Below are 25051 nucleotides of genomic sequence, written 5' to 3'. Positions count from 1 at the left end.
TTTCTGCCTGAGCTGTCATGGGAGTTTTCATTATTTCCCTGGTTGCTCATGACTTTTTTTCAATTAAAGATTTCTTATTTTCACAGGACTGTTGTCACCATTTAATAAGACCTACAGAGTATATGATTAGCACACCGGCTTCACAGTGCAGAGGTCGCCGGTTCGCGTCCCGGTCCGGCCTCCCTGTGTGGAGTTTGCATGTTCTCCCGGGACCCGCGTGGGTTTTCTCCGGGTCCTCCGGTTTCCTCTCACACTCCAAAAACATGCATGTCAGGCAGATTGACCACTCCAAATTGTCCCTAGGTGTGAGTGTGAGAGTGACTGTTGTATGTCTTTGTGTGCCCTGCGATTGGCTGGCAACCAATTCAGGGTGTCCCCCGCCTCGTGCCCGAAAACAGCTGTGATATGCTCCAGCAACCCCCGTGACCCTAATGAGGAATAAGCGGTACGGAAAATGAGATGATGAGTATATGATTATTTTTAAAATATTACTCAGATGATTTGACAATAGTTCAATGTACCCAAAATCTCTGTGTTTTGGATCAAAATGGATTGACGTAATATTTTCAACATCAAGAGCTGTTGTCCTGAAGGAAACTAGTCAGAGCAAAAGCAAACTGTATGAGAATATCAAAGTATTATTGTGAGTTATAGAATGACCCTCTGTGTCTTTGTGTTGTCATATTATTTGTTATTTAGTTTATTGTTCTTTGACTTTAAATGGCGCAGCGAGAGTGGCTGCCTTTTCAGCAGCTCCTGTATTTTGTTTTTGTACTTCTGTCTTTCCTCTTCCTTTCATAACTTTGCTGCTGTGAAATGTAAATTTCTCCACTGCGAGACAAATAAAGGTACATCCAATCCAATCCAATCCTATATCACATCAACAAATATTGTACGATCACATCACCTGACATCCTATTGTGGATTACCAGTGGCATGTAGTTAGACCGTTTTAATAAACATGTCATATTAAAATTATGTGGCGTGATCATTTGTATTCCCGCTTGTGAAAAAAAGTCAGAACTAAGATGTGGAACAATGCAACAGCGGCTTGATAGTTTGACACTGCTTACTTCGTTGTGTGTAATGAGTAATAGGCACAGTGCTAGAGGGAACCGCCCACCACTGTGAACAGCAATCAAAACAAAACACAGTCATGGCAGGTGCCAAGGATGGAAGAAGAATGTGCTGTAATTCCGAGCAACCAGTTCTGAGTGCAGCCTACCTACTGCCCAGAGACAGCTGGCATAGGCATTCCCACAACCCTTGTGAGGATAAGCAATTTGGATGAAGGATCGAAGGTTGACATTTCTACATGGTTGTCGTCGAATCCATCCGTTGTTATTCCATCACCGTTTGGTTTGGAGCCGTCACAAAAATGGACAAAATCCGACTTCAACGGACAGTTAGGACAGTTAGGACGGCGGAAAAAAAATCATTGGCACCTCACTACCCACTCTCGAGGACTTGCACACTGCAAGAATACAAACAAGGGCGCGGAAAATCCTACTGGACTCTCCGCACCCTGGCCACCACCTTTTCCAGCTACTCCCCTCAGGCTCCCCTCGAACCATGCACACCAAATCCAGCAGACATTTAAAAATCTTCTACCCCCAAGCCATTAACTCTCTAAACAGTAACCCAAATAGAACTGTATAGTGCCTCCATTTTTCTCCATTTCTTTATGATACTACTGCACCATGTTCTACCGGAGACAAATTCTTTGTGTGTTCTACATACTTGGCAATAAAGATGATTCTGATTCTGATTAGCCATAGTTTGTTACTTTATTTTGAACACAGTGGATTTTTCGCATAATTCAGTGTATGTACCTATAGGGTCCCATTTTATCCACTCATAAATAATACAAAGCATGCCATTTAATAAACCACAAAAACCTCCACTCACTTGACCATTGAAATGTGAGAAAGAGTCTGAGTTAAAGGACAACCGACATCACTTTTTTGTTTCCTAACTGACATCAGAAAAACGTTTTATAGCATCTAAAATACCCAAAACACGCAGTATGATATTTTTATTCCAATGCAAAATACCAATAAAAATGAATTAAAGTGTCCAAAATCTCCAAAAAATGAACCCGGAAGTGGCCAGTTTCAGAAGGTCCCACCCCCATGTTCGTGGTGTCACCCCAAGACGTCTTGCCTTGCTCAAGAATCAAAACAATGGCTTCAGATTCGGAGAATATGCTTTCTTGTTACTCATCCAGTTATGAATATGATTCAAATAGTTCTGACGAGGAAAGCATACATCTTTGCAATCGATTACAGAATTTATTCTGTGCCATTTTGAGGCAATAGGACGGGAAAATGTAGCACTAAAAAAGAGGCAGAAAATGGCGACAAAGCTCCGTGTAAGGAATTAAACAGCCCGTTTCCACAGGCTGATTAATTCCTTACACGGAGCTTTGTCACCCTCTTCTGCCTCTTTTTGGTGCAACACGAAGTTTTCAGACCAAACAAGTACAGCAAAATGCATTGACGTGATGGAAGGACTGCTACAATGTGTCCTTTTTTTGGTTTAGGGGCGTTCCTCACCCTACGTCACGGTGAGGACTCGTCACCAACTCAAAAACAAGATTTCCTAAATATTCAGCGCGAGTCTTAAAACATAAAATGTAGCTATATGCGTTGGAATCTTTGTAAAATACGCTCAGTAGAAGTCATTTGAAGCCATTTTATAAATTACTGACACTTGTCCGGAGACGTCGGTTGTCCTTGAAGGGGCTGGTAAACTATGCACGTGTATTGACTTCCTCAGTGGATCCGTTCACGTGTTGCGTCGCAGGTTGTGTGAGTGCATTTGTCAGTCATTCGATACTTCAACGTACACAACAACAATAATGTACACCCTTGGTTGCAGTGTTGAAACTACAAGGGAAGTGGAAATTGTGTGTTCTCCTTTTTGTACAATAACCTGCAGTCGACATGGGGGAATGAGTGTGGGGAATTGCTTGGTCGATAGCTCAGAGGGTATATTGGTTAATATGTAGAGTACTGTATCTGGATTCATAGGGATTACGGGCATGGGTGCAAATAAGCGGTGCACCGATGCGCATGAGAACTGAAAGTATAATGTCACTTTCCAAGTCTGTTATTGCAGTTTTGTTCACCAAGAGGAAGTCAGACCAGCATCAATTAAAAATGTCTGCCGCCATAAAAATGGCTCTTGATGACCAATTTTGAAATAAATGCTAGGTGAGGCATTGCTATGTCACTGTCTCACAGTAAATGTAGTTTAAGGGCATGGAGTCAGTGTCTGACTACTCGTCAAGCCAGCCGAGTAGTCAGCCCAGCGGTTGTTAAACGGTGTGCAAGGGTCAACTTCAAAATAAAAGTGAAAAACTGGACAGCAAGGGTAAACATCTCAGGTCGTTGAGGACTCCTATTGACAATATTTTTGATGTCTCTCTCCTCTAACACACCAGCTTTGTCAGTCCATCAAAATATAACCTTCGAAATAAATAAATAAATAAACATACAAACAACCAAATAAATAAATAAATAAATAAATAAATAAATAGATAAATAAATAAATAAAACAGTGGACCGCGAACAGCTGCCCTAGAGAAACGTGCTAAGTACCATCATTTAGATGATTATAAATGCCATGCAACTCAAATGTGTTAAATATTAATTACATGTATTTTTACAAAACAGTAAATTGTATTGATTTAATAAAATGCCAATCTGTAATCTTAGCATAATTATGTCTTTGGGATTCAGAAACAAAAATTAGAAACTGGAAAAAAAGAAAAATGTTGATATCTACAAAATATTAATAATAAATGCTGCCCAAATATAAATCAATATGTATTGTACTGTATTGTATTGTATTGTATTGTATTGTATTGTAAATGTGGTGGAAGTTTATCTACAAGTTCAGTGGACTGGGTAAAAAAATGGTCTTTAGATAACCATGTAAATTTCTATGTGCACACCTGAACGTACACATAACAGATGTAAGTTTCTGAGTGTAATGAGTTACAAGTAGGTAGGTAGGTAGGTAGGTAGGTAGGTAGGTAGGTAGGTAGGTAGCCAGGCACGTAGGTAGGTAGGTAGGTAGGTAGGTAGGTAGGTAGGTAGGTAGGTAGGTAGGTAGGTAGGTAGGTAGGTAGGTAGGTAGATAGGAAGGTTGCTTGGTAGGTAGGTAGGTAGGTAGGTAGGTAAGTAGGTAGGTAGGTAGGTAGGTAGGTAGGTAGGTAGGTAGGTAGGTAGGCAGGCAGGTGGGTAGGTCGGTAGGTAGGTATGTAGGTAAGTAGGTAGGTAGGTAGGTAGGTAGGTAGGTAGGTAGGTAGGTAGGTAGGTAGGTAGGTAGGTAGCCAGGCACGTAGGTAGGTAGGTAGGTAGGTAGGTAGGTAGGTAGGTAGATAGGAAGGTTGCTTGGTAGGTAGGTAGGTAGGTAGGTAGGTAGGTAGGTAGGTAGGTAGGTAGGTAGGTAGGTAGGTAGGTAGGTAGGTAGGTAGGTAGGTAGGTAGGTAGGTAGGTAGGTAGGTAGGTAGGTAGGCAGGTAGGTAGGTAGGTAGGTAGGTAGGTAGGTAGGTAGGTAGGTAGGTAGGCAGGCAGGTAGGTCGGTAGGTAGGTAGGTAGGTAGGTAGGTAGGTAGGTAGGTAGGTAGGTAGGTAGGTAGGTAGGTAGGTAGGTAGGTAGGTAGGTAGGTAGGTAGGTAGGTAGGTAGGTAGGTAGGTAGGTAGGTAGGTAGGTAGGTAGGTAGGTAGGTTGCTTGGTAGGGTAGGTAGGTAGGTAGGTAGTAGGTAGGTAGGTAGGTAGGTAGGTAGGTAGGTAGGTAGGTAGGTAGGTAGGCAGGCAGGTGGGTAGGTCGGTAGGTAGGTATGTAGGTAAGTAGGTAGGTAGGTAGTTAAGTAGGCAGGCTTTAAGTAGGTAGGTAAGTACATCCACATAGTCATGATTAGAGCAGCAATATATAATGGTAAAACTGACACAGGAAGTCACATAATGTGACCTCTAAAAATACGATCACAGCTTTTTAAACAGGGGACAACGTTCACTCATCCACATGTTTATGTTTGAGTCTCATACGGCAAATGATATGGGCCTCTTGCGTATTAATGCCACTCAACCTGTCAGACCTATCGCTTCAGAAAAGCAATTGTTCACAGAAGAAAATGATAGTTATCTGGCTGTCAACATGTTGAATTACGAGCAACACGTTTTTTGAACTGTTCACCCCCAGGTAAAAGTCGTATTACAAATATAATTTTCTGTTTGATCTCGTTTCACATAATAAATGCAAGGTTCTTCTAAACTGAGATGATGGTCGGTCTGTTCATTGAGCCCCTTTTACGCCACCTACCCCCCCCCCCCCCCCCCAAAAAAAAAAAAAAAAAAAAAAAAAAAAAGCAACCGAGATTTGCAGCACAGTGTACCAGGTTTATTATAAGCAGATGTTGTGGTGAGCTTGTCTGGGTTGATTATTTTCTGTCTTGCATATTTCAATACGTTTATTTCTTTGTGTACATTTGACTCCTCTATCTTATCAAAATACTTTTACCTAATCTTTCTTATCTTGAAAGCTGCAATCTTGCCCCATGACTCAGCAGTAATAATGGTTTTCTCATCCTCTCTTCAGTTTTGCATAAGCATTAACTTAGCTTTTTGCTTGATCATTTTTGTGATTAATTTTTGGGGGACTACTTACAACAATTCCTCTGAGATAATATTTGTTTTTAGAATTTCCTGGCAGGCCAAACAAATGCTCTTCGGTCAAAGGATCTATATGGATAATGGGACCGCAGTTCCCGGGTGTGCCTCATTCTTGTTCGCTCGATTGTCATTTACTCTCATCTACAACACGTTTGTATGTTTGCTTTGTTGACATAAAACCAAAACTGCTTTTCCTTGATCCAGCTTCATCCAGCAACATATGTGGATTTAAACAGCACTGAAAATTTTAGTATACAATAAAACAAGACCTGTTCTAATAATTATGCATCTTGTTTTTTTTATTTTGGTTTTTTGTCTTTTGTTTTACTTTTTAAATTTCAATACAGTACTCCCTTATCCCATCTCTGCTGACTTTTGATGTGAAACTGGGCACAAACGGACCTGGTTGCCCCTCAATAGTTGGGCAGTTCATTCTGTTATTAAATAAGTTACAGTGGTATTTGGGTCACATGATTTCTCAGCACGATGGAACACTCTCATCATAGTTTGCTGTGTCATGCTTTGTTTACTTTGCCTTCCAGAGAGATTACATCAGGCATGAATAAGGTCAAAGTTTTTGACAATGAAAACGCTAATTTGACATACTGTACGTTATTAAGTTATCCAAACCTTATGTCTGCGCATGTGTGAAAGCGTGGGTATATGTGTGCGTCCGTGCATTGTGTGTGTGTGTGTGTGTGTGTGTGTGTGTGTGTGTGTGTGTGTGTGTGTGTGTGTGTGTGTGTGTGTGTGTATGTGGCATGTGTATGTGGCAGTAACATAATAAAAAATAATGGCTCCTCATCGCTGACTGGTTGGCCACCCCTGTAATAGAACAATAGTGAATTGATAAATTACATTTGACTTCTAAAAAAGTGTAGAAAAGTGGATATTGTATTGTTGAATTGCTGAAAAAAATTGTGAGCACAGTATATCATTTCAGGTAAAGGTTTACAAAACAACAAAAGATTGAATTGAAAGTATTTGAAAAGTACTTACCTGCATCTATAAATAGTGACAAATGGAATGTTTCTGTGAAATGACTACAGGGAGAAAAGTTAGAATTCTGAAATTTGCTTTCTAACAAATTACTTGTCTCAGGTTTACTCAATTTTAACCCCACAGCTGCGTCTTAATGGTTCCAATTTTACGAGGTAATCGGTCAAATATATTATTTCTTAATCCCCGCAATGTTGTGACCTCTTCTGTGGTTTTGAAAGCATCGGCCTCCCGTATGAATGACAGGAGGCATTGGAAAGCTTCTCGGAGAATGCTGAGTCATCGTTACGTCATATAAAGTGGGGTGGGGGCGCCCTTGTGTACGACAGCCTCCTGGTGAAGTGGGCTGGCTCGGTAGCAACGGCAAAACCGGTTCAACCCACAACAGAAGTGCATACTTAAAAAGCGCCCAAGCGAACTAAAACGAGCAGGCAAGTGAAAGACAGAAGTCACAGATCGCATTTCTGCGAGCATCTTTCGCTATAGCAGCGTGTCTTTTCGCTCAGCAGATATTAGCAAGTGATGATCAGGGCCCTTCTTTTTTTGCCTCTTCTGGGGAATAATTTAAAAGTCAAGAGGGGGTATTCTAATCGAACAACACGTTTAAATAATCACTAAATTTGTGTGATTCTAAAAATCAAATTAAGGCTCATCCTGTTGTTTTAGTTCTCGGGTGTGCGACTCTATGCTAGCTGAGCACAAGTTGGACTAGCGAGCTAGCCCTCGGCGTGAAAGTTAGCCGAAAAAGGCAACGAGGCAAGCGGTCGTCACCTCCCCCCTAACCGAGTGTCTGCGAGATGGGCTTGCTGAGTCAAGGCTCACCGCTCAACTGGGAAAACACCAAGAAGCATGCTGATCACATCCGATCGCATGGCATCATTCAGTTTGTCAACATTTACAACAATTTGAAGGACCGGCACAAGGATGTACTAAAATGGGGCGATGAGGTAAAACATTCCCCTTTATTTCATTTTGAGACTGCTTCCGTTGCTTTTAAGTATATTTTCCTGACGCACCGACTGTCATGTGCTCCATTTGTTGTGCTGTAATGAGTAAGGCGGCGCGTTACATGTTGCGTCTCTGTGCGTGATTTATACCACAAGTTATGTGAGCAGAGGTATTAAAACAAAGTAAATTATTATTCCATTAAATAGTGCCCCGCATTCGAGCTTTTATGTTGTGTTCCTTTGACCCATGCACCTGTAAACTCTTTAAAGATTGGCCACGTCTTTTTTTCTTGGTCTGACCACAACCGCCATAAAAAATTGTATTTTGCCGAGTTTGAATAACTCACTACTCACTAACTGAGCACATAACTCAATAAAATGGTACTTAGCAGTTGTCGTCAATCTAACATTGATCTGCCATGTGGAATGTGATTTCAAACAATGTGCAGTCCTGGTGATTCTAGATTCTAGAAGATGAAGCCCTGGGATTACATTCCTGCGTCAAAAGTCAAGGAAACACATCTACACCTTCATGCCTTGGGTGACTGGTGGGGTGACATTTTGATGAATGTGTCGTCATGCAGAATATTATCTGTGTATTCATAGGTGGAGTATATGTTGGTGGAACTGGACGACAAGGATGAAAAGGTTCGGTTGGTGTTGAATGGCGATGAAGTATTGGATACCCTCCAAGGCCAAGGTGAAAAGATAAATCCCAAGTAAGTTACAGCAGCTATTAGACAGAGTCAGGAGAAACTTTGACCTGCAGCCAAACCCCTGACTTCTTTTGTTTCTCGCTCACGTTGTGTTTGCCTACAAACTTGTCATGTTAATGTGTCATAAGACGATTAGTTATACAGTACTGCCTGTGGGAAACAGTTTTGAGCTGCCATTCATTCACATGAGTATAAGTCTTCAAATTAAAAGTCCAACCAAACTCCAAGTAACTACGAACAAAATCAGTTTAAACTCCAAGTTGTCTTTGAATTTAAGTCATAGCTTTGCGGCGTGGTTGAGCTCAAAATTTACATTTTGAGAATTTGACAATGGAGGGTCCACTACAAAACACTGTTAAACCTTTGGATGAGTTATTAAAGAATGTACTACCAATACTGTGTATTGAGAAATGAAAGTGAAAATGTAGCACCTGTAAATGTAAATAAAATTAAGGATATAGTAGTTTCAACATTTAGAATGTGGCCAACCTTCACCCCATTTCTCACCTTCCTTTTATTTCCTTTGAAAGGCGCTTGAAATATATATATATATATATATATATATATATATATATATATATATATATATATATATATATATATATATATTATATATATTATTTATTATTATTATTATTATTATTATTATTGGCTATCCATCCTCATTCATGAAAGTCTTCTAATTTGAGCAGAACTTTCTGCCTCATCCCCAGAGTGTGCCTTTGCTTCTCTTCTACTTTAGCATGTGTGTGTGTGTGTATGATCAGAACTACCTGTAGATGTGGCTTACTCCAGTCGTATCATCTTCCAGTCTCTAGCCCCCTCCTTCCAAATTATTTTAAAGCTACACATACCTCTCTCTTGCTGCACTTTTTATCTACAGTAATGTGGCAGTTATTTCAAGTGACCGACCATTTGTGGTTAATATATTTAAAAATGGCCAGTAGTCCTTTTATAGCGCAAGGTAACATTTGGTCAAATAGGGACATTTGCATGTGCTTCAGTGCATGCTCTAAAATAAATGTAAATATATTTTAATATAATCCCAGGAGAGGGCATTCCCTCTATACGGTGCTTTATTTTAGTCACATGCATTACATGCATGCAGCTCTAATCCACATGCAAAAATAGATTCTGCAATTATGCGGGTGAGGGGATGGATGTTCCTTCTTGAAGTACATGTACTTCAACAATAAAAAGTACACGCACAGGAATCGATTCAGCATTCCTCCGATAACGTTTACTGTGCGATCTCAGCCTTCACGTTACAGGTCATATGTTGTGTTTTGTTACCGTAGTTTGTTATTTTATTTTAACTGCAGCTGTTGAGAAAACGCAATACTGTATAACGAGTGGTTTGATTGTCCCGGTATTGGTTTCAACTCCTGGTCCCCGAGCCAAATACTTACGGTCTCTCTTATTGCCATAATCATTTGACAGCTGAGTAGTTCTTCCAAAATTGTCAAGCTATACTACAAGTTTCATGATGAACAAAGATCTGCTTTGCGGACAATTCCACACCCATTCTTAGGAATGTTTCAGGCACGTTCCCAAATTAAAACTCGGTTACTTTCTAAAGGAAGGCCATGTTTGGACAAGCCTTCCACGTTGTCCAGGACATTGCTCTAAATCTGTGCTGCCAGCTCCAACAAGGGGAAATCCTGGTGGCAGTGAGAATAGTAGAGACCAGCATTCCACATTACTTCCCCTCTGGCACTCTCACGCCGGCCCCTTGGGTACAAAATTATTGCTGCCGTAGGCTGAAGGGAGGGGGGCCAATTGAGACCTCTGGTCATTTCAATTGAATGATTTTCTTTCTTTGTGCAGCCATCCCACGCTTTGGAGGCCAGAATATGGCAGCTACATGATAGAAGGAACTCCAGGGCAGCCGTATGGCGGCACCATGTCAGAGTTTAACACTGTCGAGAGCAACATGGGGAAGAGGCGACGAGAAGCTTCTTCTGTCCTCAACCAAAATGAAATTCTCTGCACAATCACCTCTTTTCCAAGGTACATAACACAGATGTTTAAAGTTACCGCATCCTCAACAAATTTAACACCCTCTTCAGGATCAGAATACATCTGTGTAAGCGCTCAGTCGTACAGGAGTGCTCCATCGATGAAAATGTTTGTTTATTCAGACCTCATCTCTACTTCTTTGAAGGTGTCGGACGTTTTGCTCCTCATCCAAGAAGCTTCGTCAGTGAACTGAGTAATGATGGGGTGAGGAAGGGAAGGGAATGGGGGGTGGTGAAGATGACTTCCGCGTGAGTTTGATTCGAAGCTTTTTGGATGAGCAGCGAAACGTCCGACACCTTCAAACAAGTACAGATGACGTCTGAAGAAACCTTTTCATCTCTAGGCATTGCAGTTCATGCAAAAGCAGCAGGCGGTGTTATTCTTGAACACCAAAACCATGATAACAATTTACAGGAATGGATTTAACTGGGTATACTCATGAATAGCTCAAGTATATATAAAGTTAAAAAAGTAAACTAAACCTTTCCATCTAAAGTATTCTTCCCTTTTGTCTCTGTCTGTTAGGCTGGGTTGTCCCGGATTTACAAAGCCTGAATATCCGCCAACGCCTTTTGAGAGCGGAGCATCAAAGTCACTGTTTTTCCCAGATGAAGCCATTAACCACCACCCAAGATTTAGGTGGGCACTAAATAGTTGTCGCCATGGCAGTTGCGCATGACTTGTTTGTGCACTTTCCTTTTCAGCACCCTCACCAGGAACATACGTCACAGACGAGGAGAGAAAGTCGCAATAAATGTACCGAGTAAGTCTCGGCGATAACTCGAATGAATTAATAATTTGAATTATCCCAGTAGTAAAACAATAAATTACGTTCCAGTATTCAAAGACGAGTGCACGCCGTCTCCATTTGTGGAGACGTTTCCTGGAGATGATGAGGAGTCGATCAGGGCAGCTTTGCCTGACCACATTTATATGGACGCCATGGGCTTTGGAATGGGCAACTGCTGCCTGCAGGTAATGAAAATGTCCACGCAGCCAAACAACATCTCAAACAGCCTTTTTTTTTATCAGTGCAATAAGATTGTGCAAGCCAGTCTGTCAAAAGCGACGCCGGCTTTCATCCTGACATAAATGTCCGTCTTTAAACGGTTTATGATATTTTGCAGGTTACTTTCCAGGCTTGCAGCATCGATGAGGCAAGATACCTCTATGATCAACTCGCGACATTCTGCCCGATAGTGGTGAGTAGATCAGGAGATCATGTGGCAGACAAATAGATTTATCACATTTGCCATCCAGCGTGATATTTGACCTAATCACAAATGAAGCCCACTAAAGGTCGGTTGTCTAAGACCACTGCCAGGCAGAGTACGAGCAAATGCATTGGCACCCCACACACCTCTTCCTCATTCTATCACGAGACATCCCAGTTAGATGACTGCGAATGTGGTATTATGATGCACTGCGGCGCCGCCCTCTCTTACACAGAGCAAGCAAAATGGGGGTCCTCTGTGACAGTGTGACAGACCCTCCGTCACTACAGAATCTAGAAAACGGAATGAATGACTCAAGTTGGTCAAATTCCTACTAAGAAAGCGGAACGTTGAGTTGGGGAGACGGCACGGCCAAGATGGCTTTCAAATCCACAACATTGTGACTAGCTGTCATGGCGTCTTGACAAATATATGTAGGTTCCTACTATAAGCTCGCTTTGATACTACCAGTATAACCAAAAACATATTTGAATGCTTATTTTCTTATTTGCATATCTCCATGATGAGGTTTTAAACTTAAGTTTCAACATTTGAGGCGGATATTGCAAAACAATTTGAACCACACACCGCACAACTGAATGTTTTGCTATATTTTCACCTTAAAGAAATATCGCCATCGGGATCAACAGTGTACTGTGGCTCTAATGATTTAAACGCTGTCAACACAGATGACTAATTTGACTGTGTGCGTGCAGATGGCTCTGAGCGCAGCCTCTCCCTTCTACCGAGGCCACGTGTCAGATATTGATTGTCGCTGGGGGGTTATTTCTGCCTCAGTGGATGACAGGACACAGGAGGAACGTGGACTCAAGGTGAGCCACCCAGACAACATATTACATTTTGCCATTGTCAAGAAATTAGTTCCATTCATTTAGTTTCTTCTTTGACTTATTTGTCTATGTAAAAAAATCTAGGTTTTACACAGACAAGTCACCATTATTAAACACAAAATAATCATTTTGGCCAATACTCATTTAAAATGCAATTTAAAGCATAGTGGAAAGAATTTTAACCGCAGCTGGGTGGGCCGCTTTTTTTTCTCTCCTGCAGCCTTTAAAAAACAACAAATATAGAATCTTCAAGTCGAGATACGACTCCATTGACAGCTACTTGTCTAAATGCGGCGATATATATAACGACATTGATTTGACGATCGATGAGGACATCTACAATCAGCTATTGGGTGCAGGTATTAAATACGTATTCGCATATGGGGTAAACAGTCACCATAAAGTAAAATACACTGCAGCGTGTGCATGACAAATTTCCTGCAGGAATTGACAAGTTGCTGGCCCAGCACATTGCTCACCTCTTTATCCGAGATCCGCTGTGCATCTATGAGGAGAAATTGCATCAGGATGACGAGAATGAATCGGACCACTTTGAGGTGAGGATCTTGCACCTGCGTGGAAACAAGGGCTTAAGATCGGTTGTACTTGAGACTTAAACAGTTTTTGGTACTGTTTGACAGAACATCCAGTCAACAAACTGGCAGACGATGAGGTTCAAACCACCTCCTCCGAACTCAGACATTGGCTGGAGAGTTGAATTTCGCCCGATGGAGGTGAGTCGTGCCGTTTCACGTCCGGCCCACTTGAAATGAGATCACAGAAAAGTGACTGGTTTCACTTCTCAGGTGCAGCTCACTGATTTTGAGAACGCTGCTTATGTGGTCTTTGTCGTCCTGCTCACCAGAGTGATCTTGTCCTACAAACTGGACTTCCTCATCCCTTTATCCAAGGTGACATGATGTTTATTTGAAGACGCCCATGTAGGTTCAAGTTGCTCTTTGTGATCTCATGCCGACTTTTCTGTCATCAGGTGGATGAAAACCTTAAAGTGGCACAGAAGAGAAACGCAGTGCAGGAGGGAATGTTCTACTTTCGAAAGGACATTTTCAAAGGTGATCTAAAAGAACGGTGCTGTGTTCAATGGGGCGCAGTAACACCTGAACACGTTATGCCTGCAAACAGGATGCAACCCAGGCCTGGATGGCACCTCTTCGGCCCAGAACGGCGTGGAGACAGACGGAGCTAACGAGGAGTACACACTGATGAGCATTGATACTATCATCAATGGACAAGTAAGAGTCACCTCCTATGGAGCCTGCAAATTTGTTGTCACAACACTAACCACAGACCAGGGCTTCATCCAGCTGCACTTTTTCTAAAGAACCATGTGCCAAAACCAACGTGTCACAATAAGGTGATGACATAATATCAGTGCTTGTGTGTAGTGGAAATTATAAATACCTGGAAGGCACAGACGATTGTTGACAAAAGGGCTTCCTGGAGTGTGTTTCCACCATCCTGTGGTATCTTGGTGCCAGGGAAGTAGTTTGAAGCATTTTAATTAAGTGCTTTGCTGCCATCTTTTGGCATCAAGAGGTCATCGTTTTAGTTTTTGGCATCGATTTCCCCTGGATTCTATTATTGCAGGGCTTGGGCCATATTCTATGAAAATAGAAAGGGCATACGATACATTGCAGTGTAAATCTTGGCGGGCCATGAATAGGTTTTTCAATGAATTAAAGGTTTGTTTTTGAATGTCAGTCAGAATATCTTGTAATGTAATAATCAGAACAGGGGTCGGGGGCTTCACTCGAGGCTGTCTGTTTGCTTTGCGTGTCAAAAAGTTCTGTTTTATGCTTGCTGGCCCAACCAAAGTACATACAGAAGGAAACCAATGTAGCCTTTTTTTATTACTAGGAGGGAGTTTTTCAAGGCCTCATTCCGATCCTCAATTGCTATCTGGAGAACATGGAGGTTGACGTGGACACCAGGTGCACCATTTTGAATTACCTGAAGCTTATCAAGAAGCGCGCCTCAGGTACATTTTAACCACAATGCTGCATCACAATGTTACACTGATCAAGAAATGTTCCCCAGGATTTTTCCAATAAGAGATGTGATTATGCTTTTATACTATCTGGCACATCAGTTTTAGGATGGGAAGAAGAAACAGTTAGGAGTATGTTTTTCAGAAACATCAGCGCTATAAATTGCCATTTTTTTGTATTTGAGTCAGTCCTTGGTTTAATGTATCTGCCAATCCAGACAAACAATGTAATATGACGGCAATGAAAAAAAGCGTGCACCTGATTTTTCTCAAATTTACATGCAAATACAAAGACATCAATTTGTATATGTTATATATTACTGAATATTGATATGAAGCACTCCACCAAATCATTTAGGATCAATTAGGATTTGTAGTACTGTACTCTCAAAATTCAAGTTTGTGATTGGATTGGGACATCCCTCTAAATGCATTGTAAAATCCATAGTGTGCAAGATGTGATAGGTTGAAAAAAATGAAAGTATCAGGAAAAAAACTGATATGCTCGAAAAAATGTAGACATTTTTGTCAGCATAAAAAATTGTCTCGGGGAGCACAAAGTAATGTTTGAGTGTGTAAAATGTACCATTGACCAGTGTTAGCTTTGCATCTTGGGCCTCATTCTGCTTTTCTGTTTAGGCGACCTGATGACGATGGCCAAGTGGATGAGGGAATTTGTGGCAAAGCATCCCGAGTACAAGCAGGATAGCATCATCAGCGACAAGATCAACTATGACCTCTTTGTGAAATTCAATCAGATTTCCAGTGGCAAAGAACAATGCCCGGAACTCATCGGCAATCCAGTCAACAAGGTTAAATGAGAACCTTCAGTGGCAACATGTATCAGACAAAACGACCAAATATGTGGCTCTTGTTGAAATCGATTCACTGTTTAAGATATGATAAAACATTGCTGAAAAAAAACACCTGCAGTAATCTTGCGTACTGTACATATACTGTATCAGATTTTTAATGACTGGAAATTATTTTAATAAGGTTAAGACATGCTCAAGGTATGTCAGAAATGGTGTATTTATTTTTCTCTGAAAATCTGGTTGTCAATGTAAATTCAGCAAAGAGTTGTACAGTAGTTTTCCCCCTTCTCTCTACTGTTAATACTGTACTTGTGCTCTTTGCAAAATTAACACAGCCCGCCGGGCTGTGTGTTCATCTCGCTGCATCTGTGTGCGCTTTCTTCTACTTTGGGGATAAGTTACATTTTATTTTACCAAGATGTTATGTTTTTACTTTGAAATGTAGTCGCAGGAATTCAAATGGGAGCAGTTTACATGTGATGCTGCTTCAAATAAATCTGTATGACACATCTACTTGTTCTTGATTTGGAGATGTGTTTCCTCCCCCACCATCCAGCCATGACATGAACAAGTACCAATGATTGTTCACAATTTGGCATAATGTCCCAAAAGTCCTGTTTATTTTATGCTCAATGTGGTTGAGGTTTGGTCAATATGTTGGACATGTAGCAGCACGTTTCATTTTGCGTGAACCCACTGCGCCAAAATCGACAATTACCCCAACAACAACCAAGATGAATCATGAAACTGAAATAACGTTTCTGCCAGTGAGTTGATCCTTCATGAGTCGCGGCGAAGTGTAAAATGTAACAAATGCACACACAAATAGGCACTATTAAGTTGGCTTAAGCATCAAACTACATCCGAATACAATTGGAAAGAATACTTCTTACTTAACACTGCTTTGTCTTGTAATGTTCAGTGTTTTTAGCCACTAGAATAGATGGAAGCAGTGAACTTCACTGCACTTGAAACTTCACTGGACAATTTTTTTGCACAATATCCTTTTTCATGAAAATAAGCGACTGGTAACCGCGACTACAGAAACAGTACAAAAAGGGCGTTCGGCTTCTTTTTGAGGAAGCAGGAAGTGATCCAGACTGGGGGGTCAGGTTAGAGGGCGGGGATTGGGGGATACATTGAAGAAATCATTTTCACTTGTGGAGTGAGATCATACATGATCTGTGCATATGGCGCAAGCAGCGGGCCCATGTCAAACGCAAATAATCCCATGCACACATCACCTCTATACTTTCATCGAGCTATCAAGTATGAGCCGCATATCAGAATTATCAATTGTAAGTATCTGAAGATACAGTGATTTTACGGTATAATGCAGTATTACTTACCGATTTCCGTTGACACGACATGTTCCATCCTGCATATAGTCTGGATGTTGCCTGATAATGGTTGATCTGAATTGGGACGAGATAATTTATCACAAACTGTTTGTTCATAGACAAATAATCAGAGATAGGCGATTTGATGTGCCATAATGAATCGGATGATCAACAATCAAATTATCAAATGAAATGGCAGTATTCTCAGAATGTGTTCAATGAAGTAATAAAAATACATTCGTGTTTTTTAACTTTGAAATACCTGTTTTGAATAAAGGGATTAACATCGTTAATGCCGTTCATTTTTGCAGTCCGCTTCAATTTTACACATCTTGTACCGGAACGTCACTTGCGTGCGCGCAGGAGTGGTTTCCTGGCTCATCGTACCCCTCCCTCACGATATTATCCGACGTGAATGTCTCCAGTTTGTGCGCGTCCTCGCCGTCCCCGAGCCACTGTTAAACGCTCTGATTTTTTTCCGTCTTAAAAAACAGAAGACAGAAAACGAAAGAGTTGGTCCATAGTCCGTGTCTCGTCCACTCTTGTGCCCGCCCGTGGACGCTGTGACTTTTCTGGTGAGTGCGAACCATCGGCACAATTTGTCACTTTGAGCTGATGGTTAAAGCGTGTTTTGTGTATCCTTGGTTGAGAATCGTGTGTGGTGGTGGTAGCAGCACGACGCCCGGTGCTCACAGGTATGACGAGAGGACTATCAGGAAAGTAAAACGTGACATTGTTTTGTCAGTGAACGACATTTGACTTTATAGTTACAGTTATTACATACGCTGACACCATGTACGGCTGAAAAGTGGACACAAAGTCCTGGGACAAGAGCTCATGATGTTTTTCGAAGTCGTTGCAAGGGGGTGACAACTGAAGCGAAACAGCGAGGACGATGGGAATGATCACACTAAAGCTTCATATCTATTAATTAACCAGTTGTAGAATGTTTTAGTTGCTTTGCAATCTAATCGACCTACTATACAATACACTTTACAATAAACATAATATTGCCAACATCTTCAACTTGAATTTTGACAATCTGTAAATACACTGCCTGAGTGTTTTCCCATTTTATATCAAACACACTATTTAAGTCCCCCCCACCCAAATAATGATAATAATAACAATAATTATTATTATAGTAATGTTATATTTATAAGCGCCTTTCAATACTCTCAAGGACACTTTACAGGAAAATACAGTAGTCTTGACTTACAAGTTTAATTCGTCCATTTACAAAGTCAGACCTGTTCTATGTGAAATTGCATTTCCCCTCTGGAATGAATGGAAAATCCATTCAATTACTCCGCCCAAGAAACAACATAAAAACCCTCTAAAATAGCTTTGTATTGTAGATTCCCATTGATTGAATTGCTTTATATGAACATGTCGACATCTATCCATCCATCCGCTTTGTAAAGCGTTTCTTTGCTGAAGCCTCACATAAAAATAAGAGATCTACATAAAATAAAAGAATGCAGCAATACCTTTTAACCTTTGGCACAGTTTACACATTCATAACGGAATAAGAGGAAGTCAAAAAATTTATGTCATCCTTGCTCTCCATTAATTTACAATATGATATTAATGTTATTCATACAGTACATGAGAATAGACTCGTACAAATTGTATGAATGAATGAACAGGTCCATTTTTACACGTCCAATCATTGTTTTATGAAAATCAACATATGAACCCCTGCAAGGAACCAACAATTTTAAGCATCACCAAAAAAGACTCGCACACAAAAGAAAAAAACCCATAAAACCGTGTAAATATAAAAATATCTATCGGCCAGCGGGGACTGGAGAAAGCTTACGTAACCAGCGAGAGCTCATATGACATAAACATTTAGCTGTTTCTTAATCGCTGATTTCCAATGGACTGTAAATGTAATGACATAAAACAGTGTCCAGTCCATTTAAGAGGCCATTTTGAGTAGTAATTATCAAAGTCTGTCACTACTAAAACTGTTGGTTACCGGTGCTATGCAGAAACCGTTGTCACAGATGGACAGAACAGACACGAGGCGGCTAACATCGCTACATGGCGGCCATGTTGGCAGGGGCAACATTTTCTTCAAAGGAAATGCATGAACATAAGTGGCGGCAGCATTGGTAGCAACAACAAACTTATCGAAGACGGTCAACATAAAAATGGCCATAAGCACTGCTGCAATCAGGCTGCTCAAAACGAGCGTCTTGTCCCCCTCAAATGTCTGGATTTTATTGTAGGGTGCATGGCACCGAAATGCGTATAATACTGCCTATTAAAATGTAGAGAGTTGCGTAAATGCCATTATGATCAGATTAAATATGACATTATTACTTTGCATGACTTGATTGTGTTTTGTCCCGGAATGCAAGTCATTTCTTGCCATCCAGATGTCACTAAAATGCTTTAAGGTCCCATGAATGGTTAAGCATTGACCATAGATGAAAATAAATACATAGTATGTCACAGAAACAAAGTCACTGGTGCTTATCCTCCTGATCGGAAAGGCTCGAGTTATTGCAATGTCCTATGATTGTGCAGAGGACACATGCGGATTAAGTTTTCATGTTTTTGCAGAATTTGCTAGCTCTCAAATCTCAATGAATGTTTGCGTAGCTTCATCCAAGGTTGTTGTAATCTGTTTAACCCTTCTGTGATTTTAATCTGAACAAGGCCCCTGACTGTTCACCAATCAACCTTGTCCTTTGGCTATTCAAAAATGCGAACATCAAACTCTGGTCTGGAAATGTAACTGATATTTCACAATGGCTCTTAATTAGAGAAAAGTATCAGCATCTGTAAAGTCAAGACTGCCCCGAGCTAACAGGCTAAAGTTTAAGATGTAGTAAAAATTCACTCTATCGCTAGCTCGAGTACACTCATAATTCATAGTTTGTCCGGTAAACAGGACAGTTGTTATCTATTGTTGATGTTTTATGGCTTTCAGGTGACCATGGAGGCCTTCGATCAACGACTCAACACCTTCTTGGAATCATGGTTGGGTCCCAGAGGTATGTGAGAATACAATGTTTTCCGGGAGTTCGGTTTGATTAAAATGCAACTTTAAATACAGAACACTGGGGAGCGACGTTGATCGGTTATTGTTAATACTACTTATGTCATGATCCGATCGAACCTTGCCATTGACGTTACATTATTTTAGACCAGCGAGTGCGGGGTTGGCTGCTGCTCGACAACTACACGCCAACTCTCGCCCTGACCCTTGTTTACCTGCTGGCGGTGTGGATGGGGCCCAAGTACATGAGACACAGGCAGGCATTGTCGTGCAAAGGCCTCCTCGTGGTCTACAACATGAGCCTTACCTTTCTGTCGCTCTATATCTTCTACCAGGTATGCGGGTACTCGCAGCGGTGGATGAATTTCAACTATTGAAGACAGAATTATTTTTACAAATTCATTCAGTTTAGTATTCCATCCATCCAGTTTCAAATTTGCTTAACCTCACAAGTATAACAGGCATGCTGGAGCCTATCCCAGCTGTCTTTGGGCAGTAGGCGGGGGATACCTTGAACCGGTTGCTAGCCGATCGCAGGGCAGGCCGAGACATACAACCATTCATGCTCACACTAACGACTAGGAATAATGGAGTGTTCCATTTACCTGCCATGGATGTTTTAGAAATGTGGGAGGAAATCGTAGTAGTGGGAGAAAATGTATTCAGGCACAAGAGGAACATGCACATTCTCTGAAAGAAGGCCGAAGACCAAATCGAACCCTTCACTGTGAGACCGACGTGCTAACCGGTCGCCCACCGTGCGGCCTGAGTTTACTATTGATTTAAAAAAATGTAATTTATGCTAAAATCAATCAGACGCTGATGGAAGGGTAGCTTGTTGTCAGGCAACACACTCCAGGACATCCTGTTCAGACCAGACTCCAAACCATGGAACCTAATCACAACAAATTGCGTTGGAAATGTAGGTTAGAAGTACAGTGCCACCTCGGTTTACGAAACCCTTGGCTTGGTCTTTTGCTCAACTAAAGTTGAGTTCAGTATTATCAGTGATACCGGTTATTCGGTACTTAAAAATGGATACCATTTATTTCAAAGAACCAATAATATAATGCGTTATGATAGCTAATACTGTCCCAGTAGTAACAGTCAGTAAATGACTCCCCATAGCCCAACGCAGATGTTGCAGTAAATGCCAAGCAAAAATATTGGATTTTTTTTTTTTTTGGGGGGGGGATGCACTTGCAGCATGCACTTGGCCACAAAAATGACTCCTCCTCTTCTTTTCCTTTCGGCGTTTCCCTTCTAGGGGTCGCCACAGCAAATCAGTGTCCTCCATCTTTAGAGGTTTGATCCGCATGTTTGTTTTGGCCAATCTTTTACGTCGGATGCCCTTCCTGACACAACCCTATGTATTTATCCGGGCTTGGGACCGGCACAAGAATACTTTGTGGCTACAGAACAATTACTAACAGATCAAATTGTACCATATAGCTCAATAAATACGTTAAAAAAAATCATGAAAGCCATGTTACACCCACAAAAGCCTTGATCTTCATCAAAATATGACCTTGCGCCTATTATGTGAAGTAATGTTGAGTCACAACAGTGTGTGACAATGTGGTGTGCCTTATATTTAGATTTTTATCTATTTCTAGATTATATTTGGATAACTTTTTTATTTATTGAAGTTGCGCTTTATAGACCAGTGCGGCTTATATTTTGAAAATACACCATTTATTTGGATGTGCCTTATACTCTGGTGCGCCTTATACACTGGAAAATACGCTACATAATAAATGTGTTTTTACCATTACAGTGTACACCTTAACAGCTATTTACATATAAACATAGCAAAAACAACGTGAATCATTGTTGATCAAATCAATAAGTTGAATATTTTTACTGTGCTAAAGCTAACCTGATGTTTGAGGAACTCTGCGTGAGTTTTTATGGGATGGCAACCTTAAGTGTGTCTCCGCCTCTTCTGGCTGACTTCTTGCTTCCCCATCTGCATTGCATAAGGTTCATCAAACCCTGTGCTGCATGTGAACTGAGTAGAATCAAAGTACATGGCGGTTTGATTGCAATCGGTGATTAAAAATGAGACCCTGAGAATTCATTCATTTAACACTATTGAAGCTTTTGCTTCTTCCACAAAGGCAGTCGATCGTTATTGATCTGGGACCCTAGCATTGAATTACGTTTCTCAATCTAATTTCAGTTGAGATCATTTGTTCATCAGAAGTCTCATTCAAATGAGGAAAACAAAAGATTCTGCGGTTCTTTTTTTTAGTCGAAGAAAATATCTCAAAATCTGGCAGATTGTTTCACCACTTAGTTATCACGATGCACTCCATTTTGGCATGGTGTGATGTTGTAACTTGCGTTTCCTTTCCGAGCTTTGACATTGATTGGATCCACTTTATTGTGCTGGACATAAAAATTTTAGTTCGCTGACAAAGCCTTTTGGATGAGAAGCGAAACATCCGACACCTTCAAAGAAGTACAGATGACGGCTGAAGAAACCTTTTTATCCAGTGTGAAATGAATTAAATTGTGCATTATTGTGTGTGTTCATGTCCATGTTTATCATATCTGATATTTCTGTATTTGTGTATATATGACTCCCTCATTCATCTTTGTCATCAGCTTGTGTCTGCTCTGTGGAACAGCAGCTATGACTTGTACTGCCAGGACACAAACAGTGCACCGGAAGTGGATAATACGGTGAGTCATAACTGGACTCGCAATGTGCTCGCTCAAGGTGATTCTTAATGATTTCAACAGTAACACGATCTCCGGAGTGCCACCAAAATCTTTTGGGGGGAAAAATATGGATCAACATAGCGAGTCAAACCACCATCGTGATTGACAATCAAGTACAGTACCTATAACATAAAACTGATGTCAATATCTCGGTATTGTTTTGAGCAATGTCATTTCTGCTTCCTTATTCGTGACTCACCTAAAAATCCCGGGACCAATGTGCTGATTTGCAACCAACATCTGTGTGTTTCCCCGCAGATCATGAATGCGCTGTGGTGGTACTACTTCTCCAAGTTCATTGAGTTCATGGACACCTTCTTTTTCATGCTGCGAAAGAACAATCGGCAGCTCACCTTTCTTCACGTCTACCACCATGTCAGCATGTTTAACATCTGGTGGTTTGTCCTCAACTGGCTCCCTTGTGGTCACTGTGAGTGATGAGTATCTGCGTTATTATGTAAGAGCATAACTGGACTTTTTCCTCTAGGTTGAGCTAAGGTAAGAAATGGCGAAAACTGCTTATAACACATCAACGATTCAACAAAATGAAATAACAGTGTTGAGGGTGCTCGACAAAAAACTGATTGGCTCCGTTTTGGCTGCTTTCATAACCTCTTCAATTCCTGCATAACTTGTCGACTGTACAGCTCTGTCAATAACAGCGCTTACATGGTGCCTAATCCAATTGTTCTGATTTGTACATTGTATCCATGCAGCTAAGTCTTCAACAAAAAAAAGGCAAAAATGAATTGAGTTATTCGCATGTACCTTCCAGCCTACTTTGGGCCTACCCTCAACAGTTTCGTCCACGTGGTCATGTACTCATACTACGGCCTGTCCGCCATCCCCAGTGTGCGGCCGTACCTCTGGTGGAAGAAGTACATCACACAGCTCCAGCTGGTAAACTCACTTCTGCTGAACGTGGAAGGAAAAAAAAAAAACATTTGAGCATCCATTAAAGATATTTTGGGCTTCGGATCGATACTGTCTTTCTCGTCACCTTCTAACAGAAGTGTCTTTGTACGTGTGTGTGTGTGTGTGTGTGTCATGTTTCCCCTCCAGATCCAGTTCTTCTTAACGGTATTGCAAACCCTGAGTGCCATCGTGTGGTCGTGCGGTGTGCCTTTCGGTTGGCTCTACTTCCAAATCGTTTACATGATCACCCTTATCATCTTCTTCTCCAACTTCTACATTCAGGTCACTTTTGTCCGATATTATTATCCCCCGCCCCCATTGTCAAAATACAAATGTTTACTTATCAGACCGGTATGTCAATTTTTCCAGATGAAATATTTGTTAGCTGATCCTGAATCTGCCCCTGTTTTCCCTGTAGCACATCAGGTTTTTATGATACTAATATGTAATCAAATACTGTAATATTTTAATATTTTTCCTTACACTTGCTTTTAAACCTGAAACACTAACCTAACTTTAAACTCTACACCTAACACTACCTGAACCAAAACGCTTATCCAAAACCCAAACTCTGGACCCTAATTTTACACCTAAACATGAAACCATAACCTGAAAATGTCACCCTATAACAAAACCTTAATTCCAATAAAAATGCGAAATCAAAACCCTTCCATCCTTATGTTTCCTTTTTTTTCCAATGAATCCATTGCCTCAGCTTTGTAACAATCATCTTGTTCTTCTCTTTGCCCTTCACCACAGACATACAAGAAGGACAAGAGAGAGGAGCTAAAAAATGGACATTCGAAAAGGACCGTGGTGCTCAAAACAAAGATGAACTGAGGCTGGATGTACATTGGTCACTCTCAGCCTTGCTCCAATTGACACTTAAAGCTTATCACACTGATAGCTTGTCAGCCATGCTGCTAAGAGACAAAAAGTAACGTAAAGTTGGCCAGGGTCGACACTTTCTATTTTCTCATTGAATTTAAAATGACTGACTTGGCAGGCTTTCCTTGCATACGGTGAGCGTGTAAATAAATTTGAAGCACACAGCGTTTCGGAGCGTCCTTGACATGTAATCAGAGAGCGCTTCTTGCGTCCTGCCTGTGCTGTTGCATAATCTCTAAATACTGAATGTCCTTTGCAGAGCCCGGCCAGGACAGCGAAAGATGCTTCTCGTCAAATACGTAGTTACACAGTCGACACACTGATATGAAACATTAACCAAATCCCCAAAGGACTCATTTTTTAATGTGTTATTCAGGAAAGGGGGGGGTGTATATATTTAATTTATTATGGGTACAATCACACTGCAAACACAACGTTGCTGTTTTTTTTTTTAAATAGATGTAGTGCCTTCATGACCTGTTTATTGGGTTGCTATATAATGCGGATGTCACCACAATGATGCCGGGTCACTCTGTGTCTGACTTTACTGCTTGTGTTTTGACGACATCAGAAATGGAGTCGCAGCTTGGAATTGAGGCAGTTTTGCATGGGACAGGAGATGTAAGGCAATGTCTTTTTCCTCAGTGGACGCTACAGCTTATTGGTACTTTCTGACTCAGCTTGTAGCAGACGTGTGCACATTTTCAGGATGTCTTTAGGGGTGTTCACACGGCACACTTTAGTTTAGGGGTTTAGCCCGGGTGCTACCCCTAAGTAAAAATGCCCGTTTGAACACCTCTCCTAATCCATTGGTGAAAGGACACCTTGATACGCTCCTCTTTTGTCTATAATTGCTTCAAACAACAAGTAAATGCCTAAATGTGGTTAAGATTGCACGACTGTCTGTCTCAAGTGTTT

The 25051-nt window shown here is 41.0% G+C and overlaps 3 protein-coding genes and 1 long non-coding RNA gene across 9 annotated transcripts; 2 read left to right on the top strand and 2 right to left on the bottom strand.

Annotated features, from left to right (window-relative positions):
• Nucleotides 1–6362: 6362 nt before the first annotated feature.
• LOC148889403 (uncharacterized) lies at nt 6363–6875 on the bottom strand. The gene is made up of 2 exons (XR_016116814.1): nt 6681–6875; nt 6363–6506 (listed from the first exon to the last, which is right to left on the bottom strand). It is a non-coding gene; the product is annotated as an uncharacterized LOC148889403 (long non-coding RNA).
• Nucleotides 6876–7114: 239 nt separating this feature from the next.
• gclc (glutamate-cysteine ligase, catalytic subunit) lies at nt 7115–15759 on the top strand. The gene is made up of 16 exons (XM_089011348.1): nt 7115–7627; nt 8234–8346; nt 10171–10353; nt 10888–11001; nt 11067–11125; nt 11201–11337; nt 11490–11564; nt 12293–12409; nt 12648–12786; nt 12872–12984; nt 13069–13161; nt 13234–13338; nt 13419–13500; nt 13571–13680; nt 14306–14426; nt 15075–15759. Exons 1-16 carry the CDS (start codon nt 7478–7480, stop codon nt 15254–15256), a joined length of 1893 nt encoding a protein of 630 aa, XP_088867474.1. The 5' UTR covers nt 7115–7477; the 3' UTR covers nt 15257–15759.
• Nucleotides 13920–23238, bottom strand: LOC148889401 (uncharacterized). Of its 2 annotated transcripts, XM_089011363.1 has the most exons (5): nt 22530–22666; nt 21483–21572; nt 19911–19973; nt 16600–16665; nt 13920–14050 (listed from the first exon to the last, which is right to left on the bottom strand). In XM_089011363.1, exons 1-5 carry the CDS (start codon nt 22591–22593, stop codon nt 13986–13988), a joined length of 348 nt encoding a protein of 115 aa, XP_088867489.1. In that variant the 5' UTR covers nt 22594–22666; the 3' UTR covers nt 13920–13985. The 2 variants fall into 2 exon arrangements, 1 of the variants encoding a protein (XP_088867489.1); XR_016116813.1 differs by lacking the exons at nt 13920–14050; nt 16600–16665 and adding exons at nt 17292–19114; nt 23099–23238 and having other exon boundaries at nt 19911–21572; nt 22530–22758.
• Nucleotides 16954–25029, top strand: elovl5 (ELOVL fatty acid elongase 5). Of its 5 annotated transcripts, none has more exons than XM_089011360.1 (9): nt 16954–17165; nt 19535–19598; nt 19751–19938; nt 22214–22291; nt 22589–22760; nt 23106–23230; nt 23393–23527; nt 23615–23671; nt 24005–25029. In XM_089011360.1, exons 2-9 carry the CDS (start codon nt 19541–19543, stop codon nt 24083–24085), a joined length of 894 nt encoding a protein of 297 aa, XP_088867486.1. In that variant the 5' UTR covers nt 16954–17165; nt 19535–19540; the 3' UTR covers nt 24086–25029. The 5 variants fall into 5 exon arrangements, with proteins under 5 accessions (XP_088867486.1, XP_088867483.1, XP_088867482.1 ...); XM_089011357.1 differs by adding an exon at nt 17241–17285 and having other exon boundaries at nt 23393–23671; XM_089011356.1 differs by having other exon boundaries at nt 23393–23671.
• The last annotated feature ends 22 nt before the right edge of the window (nt 25030–25051 follow it).

Source organism: Hippocampus bargibanti, linkage group LG13, assembly GCF_051943395.1.
Source record: "Hippocampus bargibanti isolate YZ-2025 linkage group LG13, ASM5194339v1, whole genome shotgun sequence".
Lineage (NCBI taxonomy): Eukaryota > Metazoa > Chordata > Actinopteri > Syngnathiformes > Syngnathidae > Hippocampus > Hippocampus bargibanti.
Note: the sequence above shows the minus strand (reverse complement) of the source record. Positions and strands in the feature narration are given on the sequence as shown.